The sequence below is a fragment of the Balaenoptera physalus genome (assembly GCF_965194825.1).
Source record: "Balaenoptera physalus genome assembly, chromosome: 14".
In the NCBI taxonomy this organism is placed as follows: Eukaryota; Metazoa; Chordata; class Mammalia; order Artiodactyla; family Balaenopteridae; genus Balaenoptera; species Balaenoptera physalus.
This window is the reverse complement of record NC_138893.1, coordinates 36,718,778-36,737,820: the sequence shown is the minus strand read 5'-3', so window position 1 is coordinate 36,737,820 and position 19,043 is coordinate 36,718,778. Positions and strand designations below refer to the sequence as shown.

General features: G+C 46.5%; 1 protein-coding gene across 1 annotated transcript; it reads left to right on the top strand.

Annotated features, from left to right (window-relative positions):
* Positions 1 to 3,773: 3,773 nt before the first annotated feature.
* LOC309642921 (inactive pancreatic lipase-related protein 1) lies at positions 3,774 to 18,397 on the top strand (the record flags this gene model as incomplete). The annotated part of the gene is made up of 12 exons (XM_082424984.1): positions 3,774 to 3,891; positions 4,453 to 4,748; positions 5,227 to 5,352; positions 7,009 to 7,143; positions 7,973 to 8,081; positions 9,518 to 9,637; positions 9,745 to 9,864; positions 11,351 to 11,469; positions 12,387 to 12,516; positions 14,412 to 14,520; positions 15,244 to 15,411; positions 18,079 to 18,397. The coding sequence occupies 12 exons, from the start codon at positions 3,774 to 3,776 to the stop codon at positions 18,140 to 18,142; spliced, it is 1,614 nt and encodes a 537-aa protein (XP_082281110.1). The 3' UTR covers positions 18,143 to 18,397.
* Positions 18,398 to 19,043: the final 646 nt, after the last annotated feature.

The following is a 19,043-nucleotide window of genomic DNA, read 5'->3' as shown; positions in this document are numbered from 1 at the left end:
ATTTCAAATCCCCTACCCACTGGCACTGAGCCACTAACTGTGCACTTTGGTACAAATTAAGTAGAGTCCGTTGATTTAGGATTGCTAAATTTACTACTGCAGAACCACTTACTTCTTGCTGTAGGTGCCCAGCTCACAACTTCACCTCCATCTTTTGGTGTACATCCAGGCCTTCCCAATAGGACCCATATCCCGTTGCTAATTAATTCAGGGACAGAGGGGCGGAGGGGATCTGAGGACGACCTGCCGAGGTCTCCAGAGTGGTCTCATTATTTGGGTTTCCCTGGGTGTCACAGTTCAACAACTTCATGGATTCCATGAGATGCCCCAATATTCTCCCAACAAATCTCTCCTTTTAAAAAAAATTTAACTATCCAGAATTGATTTCTGTTGCTTACAACAAAAGCCCCATAACTAACATACCTCTAAAAAGTTACTGTTTAAATAGCTAATGGTCTCTCCTTCACTGTTGTTTCACAGGTGGGGTGGAGAGAGTAGCCAACATACACAAGGAGCAGAAACCACTATCAACATGTTAAATGTACATATCTTTTGCTCCTTAAATTCCACTTGTAGGAATTTATCCTACAGACACACCATCCATCCAGAAGACAAATGTGTAAGAATATTCAGTAAGGCATCCTTTTTTATAGTAAAAGATTGGAAACAACCAAATATTTATCAGTAGAGGACTGATAGTAAATATCCAAATATCAGAATACTGTGCAATGGGTAAAAAGATTGGAACACATCTGTATGCACTGATAACAAATGGTTTTCAAGACATATAATTAATTTTCAAAATCAGTTTGCAAGGGCTTCCCTGGTGGCGCAGTGGTTAAGAATCCACCTGCCAATGCAGGGGACACGGGTTCAATCCCTGGCCTGGAAAGATCCCACATGCCGTGGAGCAATTAAGCCCATGCACCACAACTACTGAGCCTGTGCTCTAGAGCCCGTGAGCCACAACTACTGAGACCACGTGCCACAACTACTGAAACCCCGTGCGCCTAGAGCCCCTGCTCCACAACAAGAGAAGCCACCACAATGAGAAGCCCGCGCACCGCAATGAAGAGTAGCCCCTGATCGTCGCAACTAGAGAAAGCCCGTGCACAGCAAAGAAGACCCAACACAGCCAAAAATAAAATAATTAAGTAATTAATTTTTAAAAATCAGTTTGCAAAATAATGTATAGGATTTGTTAATCATTTATATTTTTTATGTTTTTAAATAAAATATAATACATATGCTCATAGTGGATAGAATATCTTGGAAGGACACACAAGGAGCTGGTGAAGCATCATTTTTAACTTTGTATTGTATCAGATGTAGAGGGGCATATATTACCTATTTACGAACATGAGTGAAAAGAATTTTTTTTAAGAAAGGAAAACTAAGCCCTAAATGCCCGTGCCTCTACCCTTGAGTGTCTGGAGCCCACACTTGCTCTCACCACCCCACATGAGTGGCTGTTGGAGATTAAACCTTCCTTTCCTGCCCAGAGGACGTCACACGAGCTCTGATCACCTTAAGGCAGTTTCAACCATTGAACTGCTCTGCAGGGGTGAGCGCGGAACCCACAGATGAACTTGGCAGTGAGGTGAGCTGAGGGGGAAGTAGGCATGGGCGCCTGACCTTTGGGGAACCCGTGACAGATCATGTGATGATTGTTTCTCCTAAATCTAATCAGATGTTTATATTCTTGCTTCTCTGAAGAACATCTTTTTTTCTCCTCCTTAGAACTGTGCCCTCTCACCATTCCCAGGCCTGAAATCCACTCAGAGAATAAGAATAAAATGTCTACGAACTCTATTCATATGTACATTCTTTCTTTCATTAATTTATAACTACTTCAGTGTCAGGGTCTAGAAGGTGGAGGGCACAGCAGTGGCCAAAGTAAATGAGGTCTGTGTCCACATGGAATTGCATTCTAGGTGGGAAAAGGAAGATTGCAAATAAATAAACAGAAAAACAAGGGAGATAATTATAACTTGTGACAAAGTGATGAGAAGGAAACAAATAAGGTGCTAGGAATCAGGTGAGAGGCTGGCAGTGGAGGGGCTTCAAAGGTGGCCAGGGGTGGCCTCATTGAAGAGGTGACATTTAAGCTAATCATTGAATGACAAGAAGGAGCCAACCCAATGGAGGTCTAAGGAAGAGAGTTTCAGGCCACCGGAATGGTAAGTGCAAAGGCCCTGAGGTAGGAAAGAACTTGGCATGTTTGACGGAGGCCACTGTGGTCATGTGGGGAAGGTCAAGTGGACAGCAGGAAGAGAAGAGGTCCAGGAGGCAGACAGAGTCATCTGACATCTCCTATCAGCCAAATTACCTATTTTACCCACTGTTAGATTATCACAAATCTCGTCCTGCGTCAGCACTGCAATGTCAAAGAAAAGCGTAAATGCCTTTGTCTTCTCCACAGTCTTTGTCAAGTGCTCCAGCACCTGCCTGGACCATATGCACAGACTTCCAAAGCTTGAATACCTCATCACTTAGGTCAACCAGATGCTCAAGTCCGGAGAAGGGGGGAAATTTATTTTCTATTTCAACTTATTCTATGTAAGTATTTCCCCTATTCTTTGTGGTGGATTGACACTCAACAAATCTTGTTGATAACTTGCTCAGAATAACTGATATTCAGCAACTCCTTATTTCGCTCTGGATAGTCTGGATTCAAATCCCATCTCATCACTCATTAGCTGTGTGACTTTATAGGCAATTAAAGACCTGTCCCTCTGTTTCCACGTCTGTAAAGGGAGGCAAATAATGGTACCTACCTCATGGGGTTGTTGTAAGACTTAAATTAGGTAATACACGGGAAGTACTCTGACTGCACATACTAAGCCTCACTAACTGTTGGCTGCTCTTCCTTATGACTCTAGGGCAAGTCTTTTCTGTTTTCTTCATAGAAGGGCCCTCCAGCCTGGACCCCAGTGTCCTGATTATTCAGGAGCAGTGTGAACTTTGACATAGATGCATATTTAACTTGGGGGCGGGGTAGGGCACCAATGGCATTTGCCATGTGAAGGTTTATCTGCTTGTTGTGTGAACCAGACAAGCTGCTCACAGATGCTTGGGTCAGTGGGTAATTCATGACAGCCTCAGAGGGTAGAGTCTTGTAGGACAGGTGTGCAAACTTTGGAGAGTTTGAGGAAACTCGACAGACATTACGTGGTCTGGTGACATGGGCTTTTATGGGCACCTGAACCCAGCTATTCCAAATTATAACAGGATAATATAATAATTGCTATTGTTTTAAACCCTTACATTTTGGGTTGGTTCGTCCCATAGCAATAGGTAACTGGAACACTAGTTAGTGGGAGATTGTGGTCAGAGGCTATTATGGGGGCTGTTGACTCTCTGTCTCCAAAGCTCATGTGCTCAAGTATTACTAGACTGCCAGAGACAGAGGTAGACAGACAGGCAGACAAAAAGAAAGAGGAGGTTTTCTTAGACACTTCCTTTCACTATCAGCGATTTGCAAGGGCATTTCCATCCATTCTAAGTGAGAAACCCAGCCCTCCATGATTAGAGTTTGCTGCAGTGTCCTCACTGGGACTTGCAAAGTACTAGGTGATAAAATAAAAAATTGGAAAGTGGGTCCCACTCAGCTCATAGTTGCAAGTACATGTACATAGGCGCAAAGTTAGAGACCTTTCACCTACTTTTAACCAAGCATTCTTTCATCTTCCCAGACTTGTGGGAAGATTTGACCTCTATTATTAATCTTGTTTTGTGTATTTGTGCAGTTTAAAATATTAAGTGCACACAGTATGCTCTGTAATCACCTGCTGTTTCCTCGAAGCAGCGTCCAATCGATAAGGCTCGAGTATAAGAAAACAGCCCGGGCACTTGATCCAGAGGGAAGGAAGGTCTGGAACATCCAACAGGGTAAGTCTCCCACCAGCTGTGAAGGAGGAGATGGGGCAAAGAGCCTTGAATTCTTGAGTCTGCTCACTGCTCTGGTCATGCTTTTGGTGAGGCCAAATATCTGAATTTATTGTAGATGGTGAGCATCTGGACATTCACTCTTTTCCTGCTGGGAGCAGCCAAAGGTAAAACACATCCCACCTGCCCCTTGGGAGAGGCATAAACCCATCATCTCGGCACTGGCCAGAGAAAGCTTCAGCCATGGTAGGGCTTCCAGCGGCTGCAGACAGCTCCACGTTTCCACAGAGACACGGGTGGGGCTGCAGTTTGTGCGGGCCTATCTCAGAGCATCTCCCCACCAGCCTGCCTTCATGTCCCGGAGGCCCGAGGCCAGACTCTTCCAGATAAAGCATTAGACACCTGCCTGGGTTAACATATTGACTTACCAGTGCCCATTATCACATTAGTCAAATAAACCTATCGGAAGATCTAGGCAGGGAACACAGGACTTTTAAGTTTTGATGGTGGTTCGAAGCAGAGAGGTCTCTGTGGGATTCAATGAGACTGTTCCCTGATCAGAAGGTGGGCACGGGGGGAGAGGGGGCAAGGAGAGAGTTGATGGGGCGGAGGCAAGTGTCTGCCTGGTCTTCAGCCTGTCCCCAAGCAGGGGAGCAACCAGGCCAGCCTTAGGACCCCTGAGCAGGGTCAGCTTTTCTCTTACAGGAAAGGAAGTTTGCTATGATTCCATTGGGTGCTTCTCTGACTCTGAGCCCTGGGCTGGGACCGCCATCAGGCCCCTGAAAGTTCTCCCCTGGAGCCCTGAGGACATCGGGACTCGCTTCCTGCTCTACACCAACGAGAACCCAAACAACTTTCAAGTGAGACCTCTGCCATTTTAACATTGTTGTAACTGGTGAGGGGCTGTGCCCACCGGGGGACCAGGAGTTCTTACCTCTGTACCCTCTGCTTCTACCCGATCCCGCCAGCTGCCCCCAGGCCTAGTCAGACCTGGACAGAGTAGGTCGCCGGTAAAAAAGCTGGCTTGAATGAATGAATGGTTCACATTTGTCAGAACCTCTAGCTAGTTATGTGATTCTGGTGTTGGGCAAAGAGCTTATGGAAGAACCTATGGAAGGTGTAAGACCATGAGCCACAATCCAGACCCAGTGGAGGTAGTGATTCCTGACTTGGGAAGGTAAGGCAGGGAAAGAGAGGTCAGGGTGGGCTTCCTGAAAGAGGTGGCTTTTTGCTAAACTTTGAAAGGTTGTGCATTGGAACAGGCAGAGATGGGGAAGAAAGAGACAGGCTAAAGTGGCTGGGCTGCAAAAACACGGAACCCTTCTGCGTTTGTCACAGATTCTCCTTCCCTCTGATCCATCAACGGTTGAGGCATCCAATTTCCAAACAAACAGGAAGACCCGGTTCATCATCCACGGCTTCATAGACAAGGGAGATGAGAGCTGGCTCGTGGATATGTGCAAGGTAGGGCCTGGTTCTAACACCTGTGGCCTGCGCTGCAGGCAGCTGCCACTGTTTCCACTAATGTCTCCACCTCCCTTTATGCAATCGCAATTAGCGAGCTCAAAACAGGAAATCCTGACATATTGACGTACCTTTATGCAATTAAAATGCCTCTTCACCAAAATAAAAATCCCCTTCCAAGTTTCTAGACTACATCTGTAGCCTGAAGCAATGGCATCTGCTGCGTGAACAAACACTTCTGTCCTCTCATTTCTGGTTAAATCAAGCCTAAATATTGCCTGCTTCCATTTCAGTGAGGCTACTTTGTATTCCTATAAACGCAGGATTATGTTCTTTTTGTTCAAGTCTTTTCCACTTCCCTGAGAGTCAGAGACGTGTGCTATGACCATTTATTTGAGATACGGAGAGCTTCGACTGACTGGGTGCCCAAAATGACAGAATAGAAAGTGCCAAACCCACTGTAATAGAGCATCTTTTGCTCAGAACGATAGACAACAGAATAATATACACATGTTCACATACACATACACACAAAAACACATGTGCAGAGGCACGCACACACAAATACACATGATACACCATCATCCCTTCTTTTCTTGTGTTCACTGATTCAATACATTTTTCTGACACCTAAGAATTTACCCTAGCAGCCTGTCTACCACCCTCCGACCTAAAATGTCAACAGGAAAAGTTACAAACTCTGAAAATTAAAATCATTCTGCATTTGACCTTGGTTGTACCAGCCATTTAACTCTTGGTATCGCTTCTGTCCCATCATTAATAAGTATCTTAATGTATAAACTTTAAGATATAGTTTATATCCCAAATTCTCCAGGTTTGTAAGAGATTCCTCAGGGCTGCTTTAAAAATAAAAGTCCTGAGAAAACGGCTGTTGGTATCTGTGTGTGTGTGATCACACATATTAGTATCATATATGTGAAAAGATTCTAGGTGGATTTTAAATTTATAGTACCACTTTAGACTCAAGCTGGTCATATGTCCTGCCCGGCAGAACTTCCAAGGATATATCAGTTCCTTTGACATCCAGGAAGAAGTTTCCCTTTCAGAATTCTTCAATATCTTTTAAATCAGTGCAGTTCTATTTTTTAAATATCTTTAGTGTGTTTCCTCCATGAAATATTGTGCTATCCTGACTGTAAAAATAGTGACACTTCCCTCCCACCTTAAAGCTTCGTAAATACCCAGCAGCCTGGGGTGAAGCAAGCCCAGGCTTTGCCACGAGGCTGAAAGGACCCCTAGCAGTCAAATCCACAAGCTCATTTAGACCCTGGCTGCCAGAGAATGCACTTGAGACCTTTTCTTTTTGAAACAGGACTCTTTGAATGATGCCCTGGCTTCAGCCACCTTATTGAATCAACCTGATTGAATCTGGTTGAAGAAAACCAGAGAGTGGTCAGCTTTTAATTAGTCTACGAACTAGCGAGGGAATCGATTTGCCTTTCTTGTAGCTTTTGCCCTGAGGGATAACTCCTATTGGCAACGGGATTCCTAACAAAATGGAGTTCATCCCAGTGCCCCAGCTAGGAAGGGACAGAAGGACAGCTAGTGGTAACTCTCGGCGACCATTTCTGAGCTCTGGTTGGAAGTGGTTTCACGAGCCCTCATGATAACCCACTGGTGTCTCTCCAACACCAGAACATGTTCAAGGTGGAGAAGGTGAACTGCATCTGCGTGGACTGGAAAAGAGGCTCCCAGACCACCTACACGCAGGCTGCCAACAACGTACGTGTGGTGGGCGCCCAGGTGGCCCAGATGCTGGCCATGCTCAAGGTGAGTGGTGGCCGGGCTGAGGAGGGGACACACAGCACCCACCGGTCTCTGTTGGGTAAAGACACAGCTGAGGGTTATATGTTTAAAGAGGAAATAGAAAGAATTGATATTTCTCTCGGAGTCTTACTTCTAAAACTCACCTCAAATCAAAACCTATGGTGTTTGTGCTCAAGGCGCTGTATGTAGACCTATAATAAACAAGTACTTCTGGGTGAACATCTCTGAGACCAACAGGTGTGAATACTTTGAGCTTGTGTCGTTTGTTTGTTCATCCGATATTTGGGGGCACATTGTCAGGAGCTCTGCTAGGGAATAAAGAGAATAGTTGAGGTCCCAGGCCCTGGGGGAGCTTACAGCGACAACTGAGTGTGATCAGGGTTCTGATGTGGGGATGGGGCGGGGTGGCTACGGGCTTTATAGGAGCACATGTCGGGGGGCCAGGGGGGCAGCTAATCCAGTCTGGGGAGCGGGGGGCAGTGATTAAGGATGTCTCCCAGGAAGAGACATCTAAGTTGAGAGCTAATGGCTGAGCTGTGTCGATGTGAACTGGGGTCATGGTTGGGGAGACATGACAACAGGAAGAGGAGGCTAAACCAGACCCAGAGGTGAGAGACTACGACATATTTGAGGGCCTGAAAGTTCCACTAAGGGTCTAGCTAGAAAAGAGTCTAGAAAAACAGGTGTTGAGTCAGAAGAGCTCTGAGGCTTTCATAAAGGGCTGGGCTTGATCCTACGGGCTGTGGCAGGTTTTCAGCAGAGGAGTACCAGCATTAGGGTTGCGAAAACCACAGCACAGATATGTCCTGAAAATACAATCTTCCCTCTCCAGTCGAACTACAGTTACTCACCTTCCCAAGTCCACCTCATCGGCCACAGCCTGGGGGCCCACGTGGCGGGAGAGGCTGGGAGCAAGACTCCAGGCCTGGGCAGGATTTCAGGTAAGACTTGAGGGCTGGGGCCCAAGGTTTGGTCCCCAGTAGCCCCAGAACGTGGTGCAAGACTGCAGCCTAGCTTGGAGCTGGCCCCAAAGAGTCCATCCGCTTGGCTGCGGCAGAGCCGGTTAGAGTCTGCACAGAGCATTTTAGGAAGCCCCCCAGAAGCCTATCTTTGTGGCAGGGGAAGTGGTGTCTTTGCTCTCTTTAATTCCTCTGCCTCTGTCCCCATCCATTTTCTGGTGATGTGGGTCTCTCAGCAGGACTGAACAGCCAGGAAAATGCAGAGTAAGGCTAATATGAATGTGAGCAAACATAACTAAGACAAGTCCATGTTGTCATTCCTTTGCCCCTTCTCTGAAATCAAGGGCAGAATAGAACACAAAAATTTTGCTTCCACTGCCTTCATTGGTAGAAGAAACCCAGACACCACCACACCAAAAGCATCCTTTTAACCCAAGCAAAGTCTTTAAATTATAACCACAAAATATATCAATATAATATAATCATTATAATGCTAATATAATAATTATAGTAAGCATAGATTAAGTGCCTGCTTATCCCAAATACTGTACAAAGTGCTTTACGTTTTCTCATTTAATCCTCAGAACTAAAGAAGAAGGCTGAGGGAAGCAAATGACTTGCCCAAGGTCACACAACTAATCAGTGGTAGAACTGACATCCAATCCAGGTTCTGCTGTCTTTTGGTTCAAGTCTCTACCTTTATAAGAACATTCCCTTTTATTTTCAACAGACAATTATGTTCGTGCCTTTTCAGCAACTCTGATCAAACCTTCAAAAACAATTGTTAAATCTAGGAGTCCTGTCAAGAAGGAAATATAGTCAGGGAGATATAATTCTAAATATTTACTTATACACCCATAATGATGTGCCAGGCACTATGCTAAATGCTACATATGTTATCTCATTTAATCTTACAGCTGTATTATTACCCCCTTTTATAAATGGGGAAACTGAGGCGTAGAAAAAGTCAAGTGATTCACCCAAGGTCATGCAACTTGCTCAAAAAATAGCCAAGTACGGATTTGGAGCAAGGCACCCAAGTCCCAGAATTTGTGTTTTGAATTGTGATACCATACTACTTCTCCCCTTTTTCCTTCAAACTTGGGAAGAGAAAGAGAATGTTGAAGGAGAAAGATATACAAGTAAGTGGGAGAATCTGATGTGGAAAAAAACCCTTGCCTAAACAAAATCTAAATTTCTTTGCTCACCTGCCCTTCTCTATCCATGCCACTGGAATGTAATGAGCATCATTGAGACTCAATGTCTCCATATTCAATACCCCGGCCATGGCACTGCACAACTCCAGGGTATGGCATCCCTTGAGTTAGGTAGTGCACAGCCTGGGCAACTGTACAAGCTCAATCCTGCTGGCACCTATAGCCAGGCCTATTGTGTGCAGCACTGGCCATCTCTTTTAGGGTTGGATCCTGTAGAAGCAAGTTTCGAGGGTACTCCTGAAGAGGTCCGACTCGATCCCTCCGACGCTGGCTTTGTTGATGTGATCCACACGGATGCAGCTCCCCTGATCCCATTCATGGGTGAGCCCCTCCATGTTCCAGCTGCAAGCACGTGCAATTGTGAGAGCACGTGCTTTTAATGAGAGCCCTGCATTATGAAAAGCTCATTGCTGTTCTAAACATTTCAGGCTTTGGAACGAAACAACAGGTGGGTCACCTTGATTTCTTCCCAAACGGAGGAGAGGAAATGCCCGGATGCAAGAAGAATGCCCTGTCGCAGATCGTGGACCTAGATGGCATCTGGGCAGGTAAAGCCAGAGCAGAGTGGGGACATCACTTCCCTGGGGGAGCAACGCCACTCCCACAGCAAATCTTAGCAATGAAAACACACTGCTCTTTGAAAATATACAATCCCCCCTTCTAGACCTTATTTCTTAAAAATATAGCCACGTATCATTTGTTATATCTCAGCTCTGCTGATTTATTTCCTTACACATTGTGTGGGTGTCCTGGAGTGAACAAGCAACAAAGAATTACAAAACCATTGCTTAAAGCTGTAACTCCAACAATCAACTGATAGCTACCTAATAAGGGAAGGAAATACCATAAAAGTAAATATCCTGAATCTAAGAGAATTTTTCTGCCAATTGTTCCTTGGGTGTCAGTGATATGGTTCAAGCTCATGTAACTGGCTTCAACTCCAGAGACAAAATGGGAATATTCCCAATCATGTCCATGGCAAATCCATTCACATGAGAGTCACCACTCCTCTATGCTGGGGAAAGAATAAGAAGCAATCACAGGTAAGGAAGGTTAGAGCAGAGACTGTGCTACTCAAGGTGGCTATTCTTTATCATTAATCAGCACACCTGGGATAAAGGGCATCTTTCAGATACAGCTCTGACTCTGTATCTAATAAGGTCAAAATGGCAATGAACAGGTGAGATTTTCAGCCAGACTCATCATTTGGCACCACACAGGTTAAAATCAAATGAGTAAAGACTTTTATTGAATGTGAGCATAATGGCTTGGCAAGTATGGACACCATCAAAGCAACTATTAAGGATGAGGACCTATGTGTTTGTCTTTTACAGCTTTATGAGGCTTTGCATGGATAGAGTAGCCTAGGCTCTCCATCAGTAATGGCCAAGCAAGTTCAGGCCAGGTCTGGAATGTGTGCTGTGACATCTGCCACTTGGCAGGAATTTATAGGAGCCAAGGAAGGTTCTAAGAAGAAACAAGACATGGGAGTGAAAGGCATGCTCATATAAAGCCACCTAAAGCTACTTGACCTTCCTTTTTATTCACCTAAACATGGCATGACAATGTCCTTGCCCGGGTTTGGTCATGCCTAGGAGGTCAAGTCACATCCGGTTGTGTCTTCGAGGACCTCCAGCCTGGTGCCTGGGACACAGAATGGAACAGAGGTTAGAGGCCTGGGCTCAAGCACCAGACGGGCTTGGATTTAAATCCCAGCTCCACCACTTCCTAGCTGAAATCTGAAATCTGAGGCTGTAGCCTGTATGTCTTTCTGTAATTAGGGATGGTATGTTACCCACCTCTGAGGAAAGGTGAAGATTACAGGGACAATGCATGTAAAGTGCTCAGAACATTGCCCGGCACACAGAAAGCAGCCTTTATATGTTAACTGTCATTTTGTGGCTGGATTTTAGACTAATCTTAAATTTCTGAAAATACGGTCCCACTTTGGAACCATCCCACTTGGAGAGAGAGGCAGAGAAGTTGTGATGGGGCCCTGACCACCTGTGCAGACTTCCCCCTTTGCTTACCCAGGAACCCGGGACTTTGTGGCTTGCAATCACCTGAGAAGCTACAAGTATTACTCGGAGAGCATCCTCAATCCCGATGGGTTCGCTGCATACCCCTGCGCTTCCTACAAGAACTTTGAGTCTGTAAGCTATTATCCCGCTCTGAGTCCCAAAGTGGGGCTGTTGTCCTGCTGTGTTGGGATCTGTAGTACTCTCTCACCAGGGTCTGATCATCCCCTACTTGTTTTGCACTGCATGTCAGAGTTCACGGTCCTGTAGAGTGGAGAGGGAAAAAGCCTTAGGCAGGAGGTAGCTAAAATTCTAGAAGAGTCATGTGGGAGCAGAAGATTCTGGGAAATCGGAGAGTAGAGCAGTCAATTCAATGATCTAGGAAGGCTTCCTGCAGGGGCAAAGTTTGAATCTGGCTTGGAAAATCATAGAGTTTAGAAGGAGGTGAAAGAGTGCACATTTCTGACAGGGGCAGAGCAAGTATAGAATGTGTGAGAGAAGAATCTACACGCCAGAGAGAAGGAAAAGTGGATGCTGGGGTTCTACATGCTGGGCTGGGGGTTTGTGCCTTGTGCCGCTGGCAACAAGGAGAGAGATGCACGAACGATACACCAGAGCCTGCCTATGCGGGCTCACTACAGCCAGTGTGAACATCTATTCCCGACTCCACATTCAGTGACATCGTGCTGATAGCCTGAAGTTGGCCACAGGCACGGAGTATTTACACCACGGAAATTGGTAAACTCTACCGGACTTTTTGTCCCAGAGTTTCCTGTTAGTCATTCACTAGCATGCCACTTGGTGGAAGGCATATTTGATCTAACCTGGGGCCCAGGCATCAATATTTTCTGAAGCTCCCCAAGTAGTTCCAATGTGATGTACATCAGGCTTGGGTACTACATCCTGGATGAAGTTAGTTTAGAGACCATCTATTCCAATCTCTTTCCAGTTATGAAAGAGGAGACTGAGACTATAGGAAAATTGCTCCCCAGATGTGTGGGTCATAAAAAGACAAATTCACACCTTACAGCCGGATCCATCTTTCTCATTAGAACAAGTGCTTCCCCTGTCCAGATGAAGGGTGCCCGCAGATGGGCCACTATGCTGATAGATTTGCTGGCAAGACACGTGAGGAGCAGCAGAAATTCTTCCTGAACACAGGAGAGTCCAGCAAATTTGCTCGTAAGTGGCACTGTGATTTCCCACCCAAGTAAAAGAGGTTTTGTTTGTGTTTTACGTTAAGGGGTGGCCTCTAACCTGAAATATTTGTGGGTACGTTTCATCTTAGTAACAGGACACATCCATCCAAACTACCCCGTTTAAGACTCAGCCGAGGATTTAGAAAGGGTCTGCTTTACTTTCATTTTATTTCTATGGCATGAAATGAGTGGACACAAACAGCATAATTAATGGGATAACAGAAATTTACCTGTCTCTGTGGCCATCTTCTCTGAATTTTCACCACCCCACAGTTCCTTGTCCTATGCATTTTAAAAATCATGTCATCCGCACCTGTTCTATCCATTCAAAATTTATTTGGTACCAACTCTTTGCTTATCTAGCCCACTTAAGAAGCCCAAGTCCAATCTCCTCAATTTCCAGCCTTCTGTCCATGTGTCCCTCATGCCCATGGATGGGGGGGTGCATCTCTGGTGGAGGGTTGGAGGGGATCAGAAAGGGGTAATTTTTCTCCAAATTCTGCTGAATGGACTAGTATATAGGGTAGAGTCAGGCGTGTTTCAGCCGCTTTGTGCCAACCTGCCTTATGACAGTTCCCTAAGATATTGTACTGTAAAAAAGAGACTGTGTTTATATAAATACATAAATATAATCCAAGTCTCATATAGTTTTGTAAGTCAGGTTTATTGAGGTATAATTTATATACAGCCAAAGTCACCCTTTGTAGTGTATAATTCTGAGTTTTGATAAATAAAAAGTCATGTAACCATCTCCAAAATCAAGATATAGAACGTTTCCATCACTGTTTACATATTTTTTAAAAAGGCGTTGGTTAATCAATCCTTCCTCTGATGTAGTGATGCACAAAATACTTGCCAATATTTTAAAACAACAAATTAAACATTCAAAACCATATATTCGTTCCTCAACTAACATTTATTTATGGGCCACAGGCTATGCTAGATGTGGGGTGGTGCAGGGATGAACAAGACACCCTAGCATGAAATTTATAACCCAGCAGAGAAAACTGAAACTGAGCAAGCAGCTACAAGTGTGTTGGGCTCGACGGCTTGCTGCTGTGACACGGTAGGACAGAGGACCTGGCCCTAATCAGAGGAAAGGGCAGGGAAAACACCTCTGAGGTTGTAAAGGACAAGTAGGAGTTAGGCAAAGGATGCGTCTGTGTGTTTACATACATATGTGTGAATGTGTATGTGAGTATGTGGTGTGTATGTATGTGTGTGCGCGTGTATATGTGTGTTTATGTGCGCATGAGGGTGTGGTCATGTGTGTATAGGTTCCTGTGTATGTGTGTGTGCTCCTGGGTGCCAAGACAGCCCTTCAGGCATAAATCTGGATGACCCCTGTGTTGGAGACTGCCCAGGGCCCTGGAGAGGCAGAGGGAAGACACAGACCTTGCCCTTGAGGCTCCCAGGACTGCACCCCTGAACTACCTTTCCAAATGTGGGGACCAGCCCTTGTTCCTTCTCTTTCCACCTTAACTCATAGTACTGTCCTTCAAGAACAGAGCTGTCCAGTAGAACTTTCTGCCCTGATGGAAGTGCTCCGTGTTGTCAAATGCAGTAACCAGCAGCCACATGTGGCAATTCAGCACTTAAAGTGTGGCTAGGGAAAGCGAGGAATTGATTTTTGTTTTATTTAATTTGGGTTTAAATTTAAGCAGCCACATGTGGCTAGTGACCCCTTTACTGGGCGGGCAGGTCTACAGGGGTCCACTGCCAGATATGTGTTTCTCCTTAAGGCCTAGTTTGAGTCGTAGGTTAACATGTAGAACTTCTCCTACTTCGATGCCTCAGTGTAAGGGATGGGACAAGAATCTGAGATTTCTGTCAACTATTTTGTGCATGAATAAAAATTCTTTTCTATGCCCTGTGCAGGCTGGAGATACGGAGTTTCTATAACACTGTCTGGAAGAACAGCCACTGGTCAAATCAAAGTTGCTTTGTTTGGAAATAAGGGAAACACTCACCAATACAACGTCTTCAAGTAAGTTTCCTTTTTTTGGTACCACCTCTCACTTGATACACACGGCCTTCACATCCATGCACTGACCTACTTGTCGTCTCTTTATGAATGGATTCTAAATTATTTACTTTATGTATTGAAGTTAACTTCAGATTTCTGCTAACACATGTTCTTTTCTCTATTATAAATCCAGGCATTTCATTCTTTCTCTCTCAATAGATCAGATTTTTAAAGATAAATCTAATGTTTGCCCAGATATCATATCTTCTGATTAGCCTAGTCACACATGTTTGTTGTGTTAAACTAGTGGATAACTTGTTATTGTACAAATAATTCTACCAGAAAAAAATAATATGAAGGAATTATATAGTTTTCTATAGGAAAGTTTTGAGGGTAAATTAACTTACGTTTGAAGAAATAATAGTTAAATAGTAGTTTAAGGGACTTCCCTGGTGGTCCAGTGGTTAGGACTCCGCACTTCTACTTCAGGGGGCCACGGGTTTGATCCCTGGTCAGGGAACCAAGTTCCACATGCTGCATGATGTGGCCAAAAATAAAATAAAATAAATAGTAGTTTGAGGCTGCTGCCATATAGCTGACTTTTTCATTTCTCTAACCTTTATTTGAGAATTAATTTGGAAAAAATCATCTTGTTAATCTAGAGTAGAAAAGAATGGCAGGGACTTATATGGTCATTAGAACTTGTTTCAGTGAATGGGAACGTTTCTGTTTCTCTGTTTCAAGGGGGATTATCAGACCAGGCTCCACCCACTCCAATGAGTTTGACGCGGATATTGATGTTGGAACAATTGAGAAAGTCAAGTTTCTTTGGAATAACAACGTGGTAAACCCAACCCTCCCCAAAGTGGGTGCAGCCAAGATCACCGTGCAGAAGGGAGAGGACAAGACGGAGTACGTGTCTTTGCTGGCTTGTGCCTAAGGACGTTTGTAGAGACTTGCATTTGTCATGGAAACTCACCCCAGAAAGTCAGCTGAGGTTCAGCCAGTGTTCTCAGCACTCTCTGTGGCAGGCACAGATGATACAGCCCTGCCTTCAATGAAAACTAAGGAGGAAAAATAAGAAAGAGAAATAAGAAATAATTTCTGAAGGGTATAAGGTTATAAGTATCAGTTAGAGAGTGGCTACAAGTTAAAGAGGGGAAAATCAGTGAAAGTTCAGGATAATAGAAGGAAAAGGAAATCAGTTTTAGCAAAAGATATAAAATTTGAGATGAGGCGAGAGAGCTGAGGTGGCAGTACTTGCAGAATCTTCATCGTGACCCGTGGCATCCCTGGCTGTGGCATCTGCGGGGGAGGTGGGGGTAATGACTGAAGCTCAGACCCCAAGTCTGGCCAGCAGGACACCCCCATGCGGCTTGGCGAGAAGGAGATCCTGGGCTCTTGGTCACTGATTGAGGTTTGGAGGTTAGGTGGGGTCACTAAACTCAGGCCCCAGGGAATGTCACACCCCCGGGCAGGGGGCGGGCAGGGGGATGGGTTGGCAGACCTCACAGCAGTCTCATCAGCTGGATGACCCCTGTGGGGTCCTCCCCGTCCCTGTGAGGGGAGGACCGAGGGGCTGGCCCAGGCAGGGCGTCGGCGGAGCAAGGAGGTCCTCTCACTGAAAACACAGTGTCGAGGAGGCCAGTGGGGAGCCCTGTGCAGGCTGGGGGTGCAGCCGAGGCCTCCTCTCCCCCATCGGAGGACACTGGGACTCTAAGGTCAGTGGCCCAGGTCCCATTAGGAAATGGACCTGTTGCCTGGATCCTGGGATGTAGTTAAAATCATGTCTGAAGAAGGTGGTCTCATTGGAATCTTTAAAATGAGAGGCATTCCCAAGGAGGTGCCTTGCTCACAGGTGGATTCAAGAAAGGAAAAAAAGTATGAGACCAAATCACACAGGGCGTTGCACCCTCTCGGTGCATCAGCTGCTACCTCAGCCCTCCGATGACCTGAGGGCAGCTTCCCCGCCTGCCGACTCTGGAGGGAATCTATCTAAGAGAAGCTAGATGGTGGACCTCAGAATTTTTAAATATAGGAAGAGAGAGCCTCACAAACTATTATAGTTTGGGGAGTAAAAATACCGAATTCGTCAACTTATTCAAATATTTTGCTGTTAGGAAAACAGCCAATAAGTAACATTTTAAAAATAATAATAATAATTGGAAGACTAAAGAAAATTAAGACTTTGGTCCAACCTCCTCTCATAACCCCCTCAAATTTTTTTAGTCACCTCGTTGGGGTTTCAAGTCCTGCTAAGGAACCTGCTGGCAGGAATTCCCTCCAGTGACATGGTACCAAAAGAAAAATGTCGTTTCCCCCCTTTATTTCTCTCTCCCCACACACCATCCTCCTTCCTTCCGCTCTGGCTTTAGTAAGTACCAGGTATGCCTGGCGTATAGGAGGGAATGCAAAGACAGAGGCTGCTCTTGAGAGGTTTACAGTATAGCTGTTGAGAAAAATGGACTTATGGTTCATTGGAAAAGTCAAATGACAGACTGAGAACTCCCCGTGAGGGGCCCAAAGAGGGTGCTGGGGAGACGGGCAGAGGGACAGGAGAGGTATGTGAGGGGCACGGGGAGGCCAGGCTGCTGAGGGCGGGGCTCCGGTGCAGAGGACAGGAATTCGATTGGAGGTTAGGGTTAGGGCTTCCAGGAAGGACAAATGAGATACAAAGAGAAAGTGGGGAGGGGCCAGTGAAGGTGAGGAGAGAGGACGAAGCTTCAGAGCTCACAGGTGGTGAGAGAATCCCATGTTTCCTGGAAGAGCTGTAACCATACCACTTACATCTGCATTGTTTTTAAATTAATTATAAAGCTTTTTTATATTTATTGTCATGAGATGCTACATTGTTGACATCGGATTCTCACCAGTCATGGGAGGGAGGTAAGCCCTCTTCTACAAATAAAGACTCCATCCCTGAGACTCGAGTAACCAGCCCCGTATCATGGCTGGAAGGCAGGAGGGGGCAGGCAGCCCAAGGGGAGAGCCAGGCCCTGTGCTTGCATCTTGGTTCTTCTACGTATTAACTGAGAGCCCTCTGTGCCTCAGTTTCCTCTCCTGTGATGTAGGACTCGTAACAATACCTCCTCACACTTGTGTGGTGAGGATGAAGTGCGCACTGCGTGAGTGGATCAGTGAGTGTGGGTGCCGACAGCCCCCGAGAGCTCCATCTACTGTAGCTGCTGTGTTTTCTTGAGCTGCTGTAGGTGGAATCGGGTCCCCAGAATGGCTGAGGCAAGAGTGAGCCCATCTGTAGACCCCTCTGCTGGGTTTATGGGGGGCCCACATGTACTGTGGAGAAGGAGAGCCATGAGAGGTCCAGTCGCTGCCCCAAGGTGCCCACTGTCCTGGCTGCCAGAGGACCCAGAGACCAGGGACCACTTCTGAACAACCCCTGACCTCGTCCTAGGGTCCAGCCAGCCCCTCCCCCTGGAAGCAACCCAGGCAATCAGCCCTCCAGGAACTTATTGAAGCCACCACCCTAGGGCAGCCCTCATCGTTTTGAATTGTAAATCAGCTGTTACCTTTGCCAGGTAAGAACGCCCAGCACTTAAAAAGATTCCTTTCTCTCCACAGATACAGTTTCTGTAGCAAAGACACCGTGAGAGAAGACGTCCTGCTCAGTCTCATGCCCTGTTAAACTCCGGGCGCGATGCAGCCGCCGTGTAACACTAATAAAGTCCGTACATGCATTTATCTGCTCACAGCATCTGTCGCTGGTGTCAGCTGCCCCCGCTGGGACATTTGGGAATTGACTATTTTAAAATGCCCTGCCCATTTCCGTGTATTTGGGTTTCCTGCCCTTGACCTCCAGTTACCACCCCCCTCTCCCCACAGTTTCCCTGGTCCTCGTGCCCACTGTCTTCTCCTCACCCGAGGGGTGGCGACAGACAGCAGCACTAGAGAGTGGAGCTGGGGCCTCGGCAGAGCCTTTAGCGCTGCCCCTCATCCTGCAGGTGAGGAAACAGAGGCGTGCGGGCTCGCTCTTTCAGCACACAGAGCGGACGTGCCCCATCGGGGCGGAGGGTCAGGCCCCTGACTCTGGTTCCAGGGCCCCTCCCTGACTCTGCCATCACCTTGAGATCATGGAAGGCCCTGCCAGGACGTGGCCCCTTTGTGATGGTAAATTGTGTGGTGATGGGACCACTTGGGGGCTCTGGCTCTTGGTGAGGTTAAGGGGCTCCAGCACCCAGAGGCTGTGGTGGGCACATTTGCAGAGCACAGACAGACTTCCAGCGCCCCCTGGCCCCGGGACGGGGCTGCCTCAGAGCCCTCTCTCTGCCTGCCGGGCAAGCACCATCCCAGGCAGGACCGGGCGCTGAGGAGGGGTCCAGGGGGTGCCCAATGCAGGCCCGGCTGAAGGGGGACTTTTCTGTCTTTGCGGGGGCGGGGAGACTCAGCCAAGCAGACCTCACCGTGGCCCCGCCCACACAGGTGTTCCGTACCTGGGGAGAGTCTTCAAGGTGGCCCAGCCTGTCCCGTGATCATCCCCAGGGGGTTGTACGGGACCAGGAAGTGCACTGCCTTCCCTGAGTGTCTCC